This window comes from Pavona decussata, unplaced genomic scaffold (assembly GCF_977016875.1).
Source record: "Pavona decussata unplaced genomic scaffold, jaPavDecu1.1 SCAFFOLD_215, whole genome shotgun sequence".
NCBI classification, from domain to species: domain Eukaryota; kingdom Metazoa; phylum Cnidaria; class Anthozoa; order Scleractinia; family Agariciidae; genus Pavona; species Pavona decussata.
Window position 1 is genome coordinate 42906 of NW_028145620.1, and position 14560 is coordinate 57465.

The 14560-nt window shown below is 37.6% G+C and overlaps 1 protein-coding gene across 1 annotated transcript; it reads right to left on the minus strand.

The window, feature by feature from the left end:
- Positions 1 to 910: 910 nt before the first annotated feature.
- Positions 911 to 13089, minus strand: LOC146459834 (discoidin, CUB and LCCL domain-containing protein 2-like). The gene is made up of 8 exons (XM_085088752.1): positions 12955 to 13089; positions 11302 to 11474; positions 9375 to 9531; positions 7586 to 7641; positions 3729 to 4106; positions 2468 to 2671; positions 1774 to 2102; positions 911 to 1072 (listed from the first exon to the last, which is right to left on the minus strand). Exons 1-8 carry the CDS (start codon positions 13044 to 13046, stop codon positions 911 to 913), a joined length of 1551 nt encoding a protein of 516 aa, XP_084944878.1. The 5' UTR covers positions 13047 to 13089.
- Between the last annotated feature and the right edge of the window lie 1471 nt (positions 13090 to 14560).

Sequence of the window (14560 nt, forward strand, 5' to 3'; positions counted from 1 at the left end):
GGAAGTGTTTTCTGTAACGCCAGTGTCCACAGATATATGGACACCCGAACCATTCAACATTTAATTAAAAAAAAAAAAAAAAAACACAAATTATTTGATTCTTCAATTGCTTACTTTACGTCTGGATCGGAACCATCTAAGAGCCAATGACTGATTATACTCTTCCCTAAAAGGAAATCATAACTGGCACATTACGTCCCGTACGTCAAGTATTCGTTTTACGAAAATAAAAGAAATAGATAAATAATATCAATCTTAGTGATAGTGATTTATAATTACCCAAAATAAAAGTACCCAATGAGTGTGTAACGGTTTTCTTTAAAGATGAAAGTGCATGACAAGAAAACTCAAATAGTGTTAAATTTGTCAATTTAAAAGAATGTAGTATAAAGGAGTAAGAACACGAAGGCTAACATAGTGTAATGAATTTGATCAAAGATGTACTACATGTCTTCGTTATGCTCCATTTCTGACTGTTTTGTGGGCTAGCCCACTTATCAGAATCGAGCTTCCTCAAATATGGATTTGCTTGAAGGATGTTTGTTGCATCATCTTCATTGACTGTGATGTAAATACAATAAAAGAACAGGATAACGATATTCTTAATGTGAAATCTGCCACAAAGTGCCAAAAATTGAACAGATATGCCTGAGGAAACTATATACGATGTAAATGTTATGAAAACCATATTTTATGACGCCAAATCATACCAAACACATCGCAAATTAAAGTCTTGGCGTAAATTGACTTCGAACATTTCGTGGTGTTAATAGGACGCCGCACTTCAACTGAAACACTCAGGCAACTTTCACAACCCTAGCCGAAAAGAAGTCATTTTCCTTGCTATACCACTGTAAAGTTTGTATTATAAAGTTTCCATAAATGAAAAAAGAAACATATAGATTACTTTTTATAACAGGAAACCTTGAGTACCTTTACAGCCGTAGAGCTCCACCCTCATTGATATGTTGTTATGCCGAGCTGTTGGTCTGAATCGGATGTAACGAGCTCTGATTGGTTTGTTCAGGTCGTGAATAACTATGGTATTCTGGTCTTTGTTTCCAGCAAACTCCTAAAAGAAGCAACAAACCATAATTAATGATTCAAGTTTCTGAAATTATCAAATATTCAGGATTTGCTATCACAATAATGAAGTGTTGTAACATTAGTTTTCAATTTCGTAGAGTTTTTATTGTTAATTTTCATGTTGGGAGGCCTGTGGTCGCATAAAGATTAGCAGCTGTTTGTCCGCACAGGACAAAGAATCGCCATGTTTGTAGTCAAACATTAGCCCATAGTACGGATTTGTGGATATTTAGACCTTTCATGGAAGAAAGCTCCAACAAAATGTAAGTTATTGCCATATAAAATGTTCAGTTTAGATTTACCGACATTTATCACTCATTGTTCCATAATATTTGCAATAGTTTCTGCGAATCGCAACTCGGAAGCGAACAAGGATCAGGGGTGTAATATGTGGATTTCCCCTTGTGAATTAATTGTGATCTCAATGGTTGGATAAATAGAGCTGAGAAATTTTACGCCTACATGAAGTCTTACTCACTTCAACAACCTGGCCCTATTTTTTCAAAGTGAGGATAATTACATCCATGGGATAAGATTTCAGTATTGACATTTTACCCGTTGGATAGCGATTTATTCAATAGTTAGCGGTATTTGCTCCTTAAAAAATCTGGGCTTACATAATTCCAGCGTTAATTGAAGTGTATTTCTTTTTAAAACTCGTTTTTACGACGAAAACGTGTATGATACCTTGTTTTCATTTTGTCCTGGTTCGCTGTAGTACTGGAAGTTAAACCCATCGTAACTGTACTGCAGTTTGTATTTCGTCACCCACTGGCTCTTAGCGTTACTTCCTTGTGTTGCTACACGTGTTACTATAGTTTGCTGATTTCCAAAATCAACCTGGAGCCATTGACTGACATCATTTATAAGAGCTGACCACGATCCGCCATTGTTCGAAGCCGCCTTCAGTTGCAGTCTGCCTTTGCTGGAAGCATGATTAGCATCCAATTGTGTAGAGGCACTGATTTGTTTGTCAGCGATAGCATTATCTTCCATGCCAAGAGCTTTCCAACATTCTGGTAATTGAAGCAAATGCTAAGAAATATAAGCCTTTAAAGAAATGCATCATAAATTCATCCGCATTCAAAAGTAAGATGCTTAGTCGGTTCAATCAAATTTTCTGGTAAGAAGCATGGAAATGGTAAATTTGTTCTGCATTCTCATATTCATATCAGTAAGGGTTATCAAAAATTAGGTTGCACGTCGTGCATAGCATTGAAAGGTAATGAATTACATTGCATGTTTGGAAGATTGGTACTTAAATTTTGATTTTACTTTGTCATTACTCAATAGTGTAGGGTATAGGAATGTGAGATTTAAAAAGATGGCAAGGGAGATAGACTCTTAACGTTACCTTGAACAACAGCAACTCAGTACAAACCGTTACAGCTGACTGTGCTGACATCCTCGCTCCAGGCTCCCCAAAATCCACGCCTTATAGAGGCAGGACCACTGAGCTGGTAACCACTGGAGCAAATAAAGGTACAAGTTGATCCATAATCTTGATTTGATATGAGACACCGTGGAGGATAAACATGCACACCATTCTTCAGAGTAATATTTTTTGAAGCAGACACTAGTGAAGCTTTGCGAAAGGAAAAAAGAAAAACAAAGTAACTACTTGATTGGTCAGAAGGATGTAGCTACTAGGTAAAACAGAATCTGTGATGTCCCCCCGGGAAAAGGCGATAACTTACGAATGAAGACTACATGTAGTGATAGTAAATAATATGAAATTTTCAGAATGATTGGGTTCAAGCGGACATATGGAGGAGTCAGAAAATATCTTTCATTGAAAACACAAAGCGAGAAAAGATCTTTATCTCAAATATAGGTGGACGGTTACTAATTAGCTTTATTGTGAGTTAAGCTTGTTTAATTCACTATTTCATGACTTAAACACATTCAAAAATAGAGAAAGTGCGATATCATTTGGAAAAGAAAAATTGAACTCCAACGGTCACAAAATCGCGTTTCCGACTGAATGCTCCTAAAGCAATTAGAATAAAAAAACTTGCTATTTTGCATGGCCAGCCAGAGTGCGACAATTTCGAATGAGAAAATTTTAGGTTGTATATTTTAAGTTATTTCATATTTCTTACCTCTCTGCCAAAAGAATTTGATGCAATAACTATTAGCGATAATTATAATAATAACAAAAAAAATAATAAATAAATAATAATTAATTAACTCAAACTATTGCAGGATGAAAATTGAATATGAGGATTACACTTTATAGAGACCCGCCAGTCTATTAGCGAAATCTATTTATAAAACTATATAAAGTCCCGTGTGATGCAAGGTGTTAAAATAGTCGTTAAAACTACTAACCCACATACCTAGCAGGGTTAAATATTCAGGATTATTTAATTAGGCTCAATCTTTCTAGACTGTGGCACACTAAAAGATAGTCACTTATGACTTGGATACTTGAAACTTTTATAATTTACCTCTAGCGCTTCACTGGATATCGAAAGGCGTAAGTGGCATATAACCTGTGACTTGTAAGCTTTGCTGGTGAATGATTACAAAGTTTAGCAGAAAATAACACTAAAAAGGGTGAAATAAATTTCTTTAATAAACTCGGCAACTGAAAACAACTACCTTTAGAAATGACTATAACTGAATGACCTCTCACTTACGATTCATTTCACAAATGGGATGGAAAGATCGTTTGCAGGAATAGTCATGCCATTTATCTCTAGCACTGGTTGCTACACAGTCTTCCGTGCCTCCCACGCCATGGTTAGGTTGGTTGTAGCCCCAGTTTGTGTAATTAGTGGGTGATCCGTCAATCCAAAGCCATCTGGAGCCGTTCTTCGGATCCCTATGCAAAGCAATCCACGCCAAGTCTTTAATTTTTGAGGAAACCGCTTCTACATTGGCTTGTGAATTCAAAATTGCAAGGTTTGTTCCTAATGCCACGCAGAAGGATTTAGCAGCGTTCCATTCCATTCTCTCTTTAAAAATTTTAAAGCAAGGTCCATGGAAACCTGGAAGCCAGCCCGTGGGGCAAAGGGCTGCAAGGAAAAGTAAAATAAAATAAGTAAATGCAATACACAATACAACACAATGCGTGCAATGCGACGCCACGTTATGCCATGCAATGCAATGCAATGCAATGGTGGCTTGAGATGGTCAGGAGACTACGAGAGTGAAAGATACAAAGCTGGAATATCCAGAGTTGTTTTCTTTAACAAGCCAAGTTCGATATAAACGTTCTACCCGTTAACTAAACTGGATGGGAAACTACGAAATGAAAGAAATAATTCGAAAGTACCAGCGTGTACTTTACATGGTGAACCCAAAGCACTTTGCCGACAAGTTGATTCCTTAAATTTACGAAAACATCGCTGCTTTTTTCTTTGGCGACCGAAGTCATGTTGTTACATGATCTGAAAAATAGGCATGTGTACGGTAGAAATGGATGCAAAGTAAATTATTTTCTTGCCATTTATTCGCTTTCCGTTGGACTATATGATACATTTAAGTTGTATTTTCCTTTATTTCTGGTGGTTTTAGATCTTTCTGCGAGATAGGCTGCTGCAACACTTCATGTTGACGAGTCTCTCGAAATAGAGACCGAACTTGAAGATTGTCGAAATTAGGCAAGTTCACATAGCTACAAAAATTCCATGAAGGACGAGCCGCAAGCATTTGTTCTTTAGTGACAATTTCTATGGTTCCTATATTACAGTTTCCTTGGTTTGGTTGAAAATCACTGACTCACTTGATTTCAAGTTGAACTATTTCTTGATTGTTTGATCATTCGGTTCGATAGTGGTGTCATTAAAGTCTTGCTCTTGGCTTGATTCAAGCTCAATGTTTACAAAAGTCGCTCTGATAAATTAAAAAGATGTAATATAACTGGCTGTGGTGTTTGTTTGTTATACCGCGAGCTTTTAAGTTCTTGTTAAATTGATCAATAAAAGTTGTGCTCAATTTAAGCCTCGACATAAGCCCTCCTCCCCCTCTTGCTCGCGCTCCGCACTTTTTTTCTTCCCCGAGAAATAATATTCAATTCCGACCTCAACTAGAAGGCACCTCTATAATCTAGAATCTACTATACAGCGGAAAGTTAACCATGCATGAATTCCTTTGAAGTTGTTGGTTCATTTTACTGTTTTATCATTTTTTACTTCATATTTAACTTCCCAAACTCAATTAGACTGCAAGATTATTCTCCATAAGAATCCAAAGCTTTTTGGGAACGTGATGACAATCTAAACTGAATTGTTTTCTCTGCTGCTGTCTGTCATTGGTCTGTTGAGGCATATTCCCTGCAGTAGCCTTTTGCAGGCATCCAGATAGAGTATCCTCTCTTGCTAGCCCTTTTTATATAATTAGTGCTGTCACGCAACGCTTCTCTCCACAAACGGCTGCTCATATTCGAACCACCTTCCTTTCCCATTGTTTTTTTTTTATTTTCTTTTTATTTTTTTTGCAGTCAATTGAAGGGGCCAATCATGTATCAGCGAAGCGAGAATGACGTACGTTTTCGTGCGAGAAAATGACAACGGGACTTCCGGCAGATCGTTTGACTGATTTTTATCAGGTTTTTTTTTTGGCGGTCAAAACGGAAACACCGAAAAAAGTAGTGGACGAAAGCTCAAAGTGTTTCGTGTGTTCTTCGCCCACAGCTGCTAATGGAAAAGTATTTATTTTCGGGAATAGTGCGCATAATTTTGCTGAAATTATCCAATGTTCGTTAGAGTTTGACGTCAGCTGCTATACCAGCAGCAAGTTTTTTATCTGCAAGGCGGTGTGTTATAAGCGGCAGCTAAAGTTTCAGCGCGCAACTAAAAAGGTAGAAGAACTTGGGAGAAATTCGCGAATCATTTCAAGGTAGGCCAAGGGCCAAACTATTACTTCGCGCTGCGGATGAAAGTCAAGTGCAAGGTAGAGCAGTTCAGAACTTGTCGTCGACGATCGACGCAAAGTCCGTGAGAAGTCTACAGTTTGGCACGGCCAGGGATATTTCTATATCTACCACTTGTGTTTCTTCTTTTTTGTATTAATCAAACACTGCTTACTGGTACGAACCCGCTTAAAGAAAACAAAAACAAAACAAAAAAGGAATTTCGTAATAAAAATTATTCTTTCTGATAGAGTAATCACGATATCCAAACCGGGCGCAAATGTAGTGAGAACCATTCCTTAAGTCTAGGTAGAGTAAGATTTTCTCAAAGTCCTTCGTTTCTCAATCCTACGGCGTTCGATACCTTACTCTACCCCCTCCTTCCCTCCCCCCTCCCCCCACCAAGCGGTGGTTGTTTGTCATTGGTCTGTTGAGGCTAAGTCCAATACGATTTTCCAAGCATGAAGGGCTTTACAAAATTTTACAAAGAAGATATAGTAAAGTAAAGTGAAGTGAAGTGAAGTGAAGTGAAGTGAAGTGAAGTGAAGTGAAGTGAAGTGAAGTAAAGTAAAGTAAAGTAAAATAAAGTAAAGTAAAGTAAAGTAAAGCAAATGCAAATGCAAATGCCACATTTGCACAAATTTGCCTTAGTTTGCTTAAGAGCAAAGATCGATTTTAGAATAGAACTTGCGTTCAACTTGCGTCTTCTTGATATTCCCTTTAGGTCACTCAACGGCTGTTTTTACAACTGGCTCAGTAGATTTGCTACCCATAGCAATGATGGTAAATGCGATATTTGTTCATATTTTGAGCGAGTTTACACAGCGTCAATAGTTTTTTTTATAACACGAGAAGTGCTTGCCCAATCTCCTGAGCCAGACAATGCGTATACCTTTAAGCCAACCGTTTTCCTTTGGCATCGAAAAATGAAATACAATTTTCATTCTTGTTTTCCGTTTTCCTACAACATTGAAAAACAGTATTTATATTTCTATTTTCGTTCTTTTTTCTTTTGCCACTTTAGAAAAAGGAATTCCAATTTCCACTTTCGTTTTTCGTCTTTTGTTTTTCTACGACATTGGAAAGCGGAATTCGAACTTCCATTCTTGTATTTCGTTTTCCTATAGCACTAAAAACGGATTTCAATTTTTTTTTTCGTTTTCGTATGGCATTGGAAAACGAAAAATCAAATTTTCGGCTTTCATTTTTTAAGATTGAGGTTCCAAACGGAAGGAAAACTGACATCCACGGGAAATAATAATAAATGAAAAATTAACCAATCACGATGCGACAGCTTCCGGCCCAATGTTTTCTGCCGCACTTCACAATTTGTGGGCTAGATTCGATCGCGTTCGCGTGTTCACTGTTATATTATAAGTCTTAATACTTTAATACTAGCAATGGCAGAGGAGGAATATTTGATATTTTTCACCGGCGAGAGGAACGAAGAGTCGAAAGAAGACTCAAAAAATCACAAGCGACTGCAGAGAGGTTGGCTCAAATGTTTTGTCCCATTAAACTTACTAATTTGAATAAAAGTGAAGAACATCCGAAATCTTCTTTCTTGAGTGGAAGAATTCGAGTGGAATGTTAAAACCACTTTTTTTCCAAATACAAAGACTTCTTTTTCAGACTGCTCACCACAGTATTTGCCGACAAGCACGTTATTGCCATCTATTATTTTGAAATAATCCGACCTGCAAGAACATTTAAGTATAAAGTTAGTACAAGTGTTTCATCAAAACTTTCAGGATAAATCGCTTCTCTTATGAAAATAAATCAATTTAAAGAATTACAAAGCCTTAGTCCTTTTTATCCGTTTAAATCACTAGTTAATATTTTTAATTTTGATAATTCTTCCAAAGTTCAATTCGGCGTGACCCGTAAAGTACACTTCCCAGCCCCCCTCTTTTTCGCGACTTATTCTTGGCAACTTTTTCTTATTACCACTGGCCATTCTGCGCCAAGAAAAGAACTTACCCATCATCCGAGTCGGACAGATTATGTGTCTTTGGACTTCGTTAGAGCGGCGACTGTTCGCAGCCGAGAGATTTGTTACACTCTTGGAATGGCATTAAAGCGAATCTGATGCCATCACCGTTACATGAAACCGAACCCTAGAACTCAATCTTGGTTTCATTGTAGCCGGGTATACACGCTTAACATTAGATGTACTATGCAGTATGAAAAGACCGAAAGACCGACCGATTCTTTCTTTGAAGCTCGCAAGAGACTTAAATACGCGTCCCACGACCGAGATTGTTAATCTTTTCAATCTTTTTTGGATGTGATTCCAACGGGAGAAAACAAGAGACGTCTGCTTCGCAAATAGTTCAGTACAAATTATGTCGCTCTTGTGTATGCCCGTCTACATTGGGAAGACGTCAGATAACGCATTTTCTGTTCCCCTTGCCGTACAGCTCAAAAGTTTGCTTTCGGTCCGACTTTTACGCAAAAAGCCTATACCGGACGTAGAGGAGTAAAACTTGACGATAATTCGCGTTATTAATAATTTCACCGGGTAAATTTAACTTGTTGAATTAAGTAAAGGAGGTTACTTTAAAGTGCCAAGATTCACAATATGTAACCATTGTCAGCTTTTTATTTTTTTAAAAGATTTTCATCGGACGCATTATAGGACTTCATGACCCTTTGTCACTCATGTTCATATACGTGAATCAACAAATTCGATTTGCAATTGCCCTGCACATTGAGTCTATATTATGTTCTAACGCCCCACCCCGGCACCCCTGCTCCTTGTGCGGGTCTAATTGTTGTTTTTTTTTCCTTACTTTTATTAATTCTATGTGTAAACGTTGAGACGAAAGGCTTGCTACACAGACTACAGTTTGCATTTTTGCTCTCAAGGTACTGAAGTCATCGGATCACCCGGTCGTGTTTGAGGACCTTAAAGCAAAAAGACTTTCGTATGCGTATGCGAAAATTCTAAATATAAATTGAGAGAAATTCACGTATCGTAAGAGCTAGACCGGGTATTTCCGCCTGTGCCCCCTTATTTTTGCTCTCAAAGATGTGACTGATAATTAAACAGGATTAGAACTTATCTATCGCTCAAGTCAGTCACGTGGACAAGAATTAAATTTAAAAAAAAACTGTCAATCTGAAAAGCCTAGGGTGGCAACTGATTTTAGTTCCAAGAGATATTGGGGCTAATTATCTTTCGCCTCATTAACAGTCTTTATATTATCACTCCAATTACCATTCTTCAGTATACTGTTGAATCTACCGTTACCGAACATCCAATTTTTGTAGGCTAGGTGGTCGCTTACGGGAGGTGGTCGCTTGCAAGATATCAGACCCAGGGTGGCTGGCTATTGGGTCATAAGCCTATGGTACTTTCCGGTATGCTGAATATCAAATAATTGCCAATTACAATCTATTTTCAAGTGCTTTTCTTCGTTTTACTTACCTACATGAAGAACTCGGCTCCAAGTTAAACATTTGGAAGTAAATTTTCAGCACCTTGCCATATGGAATAGAAACATTGTAATCACAGTGCATTCCGGGTGGATAGTTGTTGGGATAAAAGGGGCTTTTCAAAGTATTGTTTACCACTGAAGCACATCCTGGTAAAGTAAATAAACAGCATTTCTGACATCACAAATGAAACATACGACAAAAATAGGTGCCATATAGGCTGACACTTGCGATTGATTTAAATTAACTATCACGTGACTGAAAATAATTTGTTTCATTTCATGTTGCAAAAATTAAAATAATTTTTCTTTTAGTGAATTTACACTTTATTCCCACTATCTGATTGATAGGAGTGACAAAATATCAACAGAGAGAGATGAAAGTGAAATATGCGAAAAGCAAGGCCCCGCTAGGCTGGAATTAAGGTGCGAATAAAATTAGTTGACCGCTGGTTCAGAGACAGTAGTGTGGTGGCTACGTATAAAACTGTTTACAGTCCCCTGTTTTCCTGTTTGAATTTCGAGATCAAAATAGCCCCATCCTGTTTTAAACTGGCGAGCACAACCTGTGGAAACCACCAAAACTATGGAGGGAGACCCTCAATAGGTTGTATTGCGTTTTAATCGCCTTTCTCATCACACTCGCAGCCCAGTTAAGCTTGTCATTACAAACCAAGTGGGCGGCAGTTCGATCGAAGCGTGGGATATTGACATGTAGCGCTTATACCGTAAACACTCTAAGAGCTACGTGACTTTTATTATGGAAAAAATAATGGGAAAAAGCCAAAATAGGTTTCCTTCAACTAGTACATATTGGCCCCTGCTTATTCCTGTACTTCAATAAGCATGTCGCAATTGTTACGGAATCCATGCATATGCTAAAAAAATGTTATGTAATGTCACCTAATGTAAACTTGTACGTACTCCGTCTAAATTTTCAAGCTCTAAAACTAGGATAACTAAGAATTTCTCAAAGTACTTCGTTTCCCAATCCTACGGCGTTCGAGCCATTACTCTACACCACTCCCTCCCCCCCCCCCCCCCACCCACTCTCTGCAGTTGTCTGTCATTGGTCTGTTGGGGCTTTTTCCAAGAGGCTTTTCCAAACACGAAGATAGAAAAGAAATCCTGCTTCCTTCAGATAAGAACTCAAATCACCCATCCCAGGGCTTTTCAAACTTTTAAAAAGAAGATAAAGTAAAGTGAAGTGAAGTAAAGTAGATTAACGTAATTTATTCAATGTCAATAATTCACTGAACGAAACAATGGATTTACATGGATAACAAAACTATAGCAAATCTGGAGCAAATACAACATTTTCACAAGTTTGTCTTAGTTTGCTTGAGAGCAAAGATCGTTTTACACTAGATTTGCTACCCATAGCAATGATGGTAAATGTCAAATCTGCTCAAGATTTGTGCTTTTGCACAAACACAATGCGTAGGTGCAATTTTTTATAGAACTTATTTATGGATCAAATGTGTATGTAAATGCGCTTTTTTAAAGCTTTCTTGCATATGACTCAAATTAATAAACAAATTTGCTGTTTTACACGACTTCTCCTTCTGTTGTAAAAGCATTGAAACTTTAAGCGAGTTTACACAGCGTCAATAATTTGTTATAACACGAGAAGTGCTTACCCAATATTCTGAGCCAGAGGCTCATGACAAAGTGCTTGATAATAATCCAGATGGAATTGGAAAACAAATCGGCCAACACTTCAATTTCCAAATTAGAAAAAAGGTATTATAATTTTAAGGATCCTCCTGCTTGGAAACAAAATACAAATTTGCTCCAAATTCTAGCATGATGCCTCCACTGGGATCACCATGTCTCGCTCTCAATATCACTCTTTTACGTAAATGAAAATGAGGATATCTGCGATCTTTGACGTTTGTCTAGCTGTCCCATTAAACTTACTAGGTTGAATAAAAGTGAAGAACATCCGAAATCCTCTTTCTTGAGTGGAAGAATCAGAGTGGAATGTTATCAGCGCGTATTTTCCAAATACAAAGACTTCTTTTCCAGACTGATTCCCACAGTATTTGTCGACAAGCACGTTATTGTCATCTATTATTTTGAAATAATCCGACCTGCAAGAACATTTAAGTATAAAGTTAGTGAAAGTGTTTCATCAACACTATAAAGTTAAAACGTTTCTTTTATGAAAGTAAATCAATTTAAAGAATCGTAAACCCTTTGTCCTTTTTAGCCGTTCAAATCGCCAGTTAATATACTATTTAATAATCCTTCCAGAGTTCGGACAGATTATGGGATTTTATAATCTGCATCGATTAGTCTTTGGACTTCGTTAGAACGGTGAGGATTGTTCGTAGCCGAGAGATTTGTTACACTCTTGGAATGCCTTTAAAGCGAATCTGATGCCATCATCACCATGGAAACCGAACCCTATAACTCACTCTGGGTGTCATTGTAGCCAAATATACACGCTAAACATTAGATGTACTATGCAGTATGAAAAGACCGAACGATTCGCTCTTGGAAGCTCGCAAGAAACTCAAATACTGGTCGCACGACCTAGATAGTTAATCGTCTCGACTCCCCAATTTTTCCAAAGGGGATGGCGGAAAAAAATGTTTCTCGATGTGATTCCAAACGAGCGAAAACAAGAGAAGTCTGTTTGGAAAATCACTCATTGCAAATTATGGCGCTTTTGTGTATGCCCCTCTACGTTAACAAAATGTCCAATAACGCGATTTCTGCTCCCCTTGCCGTACCGATCAAATGTTTACTTTCGGTCCACCATTTTGCGCAAGAAACATATACGGGGCGTAGAGGAGTAAAACTTGACGATAATTCGGGTTATAAATAAATTCACCAGGTTAATAGAATTTGCTGATTCAAGTAAAGGAAGGTGGTTAAATGCCAAGATTCATGATATCTTGCGACAATCGTCAGCTTCTGGTTTTGTAATAGATTTTCATCGGACGCGTAATCAGATCTCATGACTTTCTGATGCTCATGTTCACATACGTGAATATATGAATTCGATTTGTAATTGCCCTGAGAACTTAGCCTGTATTATATTCTATTTTGACCACACTGCACCCCGTTCGGGTTAATTATTATTTTTTTTAGTTTATTATTTATTTGCGTAAACGTTGCAGCGAAATGCTTGTTTACACAAACTACAGTTTGAATTTTGCTCAAGGTACTGGTATCATCTGATCACCCTCTCATGCTTGAGGACCTCAAGACAAAAACACTTCTGTTTACGGAAATTATAAATATAAATTGAGAGAATTTCTCGTATCCCAAGGGCTAGATCGGGTGTCTCCCTCTCTGCCCCCTTATTTTCGCTCACAAAAATATAACTGATAAATAAACAGGATCGAAAATTATCATATCATTCACGTGGAGAAGGACCGATTAACAAAAAAAAAAAAAAAATTCCTCCGGGCAGGACATTGTCGCAAGGCTCACAAAGCAAACGAGGTTCCACATTCCCTAGGAAGTTCTTTTTTGAAGCCTGTTAAAACAAACTGAATATTGCAAATAATTTGTCACTTAATTTTGTTATTTTTTTTAATTCCTTTTCTTCGTTTCACTTACCCACAAGAAGAACTCAGCTCCAATTCGAACAGTTGAAAGTAAATTTTCAGCGCCTTGTCATGTGGAATAAAAACTTTATCGGCGCAGTCCATTTTGTTAGGATAGTTGTTAGGATATCCGGGGCTTTCAAGGGTCTTGTTTATCATTGAACCACATCCTGATAAAACAAATTGAGACTTCCTTGTTACAAATTCATTGTTATTATTTTTCACTACACACACGTTACATAAAACGGGTACAACACTTTGAGTATTGGGAAGGAATACATTATTAAACTTATGCACCGATCAACTGGAAACGGCAAGATCTCCCCGGAACACCCACCGTGTATTTGAAGTTTTTTTTGTTGAGAATAGGTTGTTCAAATATCCCCTTCTAGGGCTAAAAGCCATTCAAATGCCCTACTTTTAGGTGTTCTAAGGAATCTCCTCGAGGACAAATTCTGCAGTTGTCTGTCATTGGTCTGTTGGGGCTTTTTCCAAGAGGCTTTTCCAAACACGAAGATAGAAAAGAAATCCTGCTTCCTTCAGATAAGAACTCAAATCACCCATCCCAGGGCTTTTCAAACTTTTAAAAAGAAGATAAAGTAAAGTGAAGTGAAGTAAAGTAGATTAACGTAATTTATTCAATGTCAATAATTCACTGAACGAAACAATGGATTTACATGGATAACAAAACTATAGCAAATCTGGAGCAAATACAACATTTTCACAAGTTTGTCTTAGTTTGCTTGAGAGCAAAGATCGTTTTACACTAGATTTGCTACCCATAGCAATGATGGTAAATGTCAAATCTGCTCAAGATTTGTGCTTTTTTTTTTTTTGAACTTATTTATGGATCAAATGTGTATGTAAATGCGCTTTTTTAAAGCTTTCTTGCATATGACTCAAATTAATAAACAAATTTGCTGTTTTACACGACTTCTCCTTCTGTTGTAAAAGCATTGAAACTTTAAGCGAGTTTACACAGCGTCAATAATTTGTTACTAGAAATACGTGACTCGCAAAACCTCGCGAAGCGGGGGCTGGGTGGAAAGCCCTCTTTACTCGTATTGTAGCATCAAACGAGGAGATTAAGAGGCGCATAAGAATTTTTTTTTGATGAGCATGGTGTTTTCGTAGTTCCACGGGCTAGTTTGCGGTTGAAAATCTATTTCTGACGCGACGTAATGTACAACGGGCGTGCAGCGCTGTCGTGTTCGATGAATTTATTTCCCACGGAAAATTATTGACCGCGGCCACAAAACGTGTAATTTCTTTAATGCACTCTTTCACAAAAAAGATTTCTAAAAGAAAGGGAAAAGATTCTGGAGAGATAGTTCTGTGTCCAGTGAATATTGATGAACATTGCAGTTGAAATTTGATCATGCACGCATATTTTTTTCCATGTATGCAAATTTTGCTCCAGACAACGCCAGACAGTCTGACGTCATTGTGCGGACACCTTCAAAGATATAAACATATATAGACATCTATAAATATATTTTTCGCTCGAATTCGCGCGGCTTAGCTCCGCTCGGGCCGGCTCGGCCCGACAAATTTATTAACCTCGCTTCGCGAGGAATAACACGAGAAGTGCTTACCCAATATTCTGAGCCAGAGGCTCA

Coding starts and splice junctions, on each gene's coding strand:
- LOC146459834 (XM_085088752.1), bottom strand. CDS start 13,046: ATGGACTGCGCCGATAAAGTTTTTATTCCACATGACAAGGCGCTGAAA. Junction 2,672..3,728: donor TCCCATTTGTGAAATGAATC/GTAAGTGAGAGG, acceptor CCTTTCGCAAAG/CTTCACTAGTGTCTGCTTCA. Junction 1,073..1,773: donor CAGGACAAAATGAAAACAAG/GTATCATACACG, acceptor TGCTTCTTTTAG/GAGTTTGCTGGAAACAAAGA.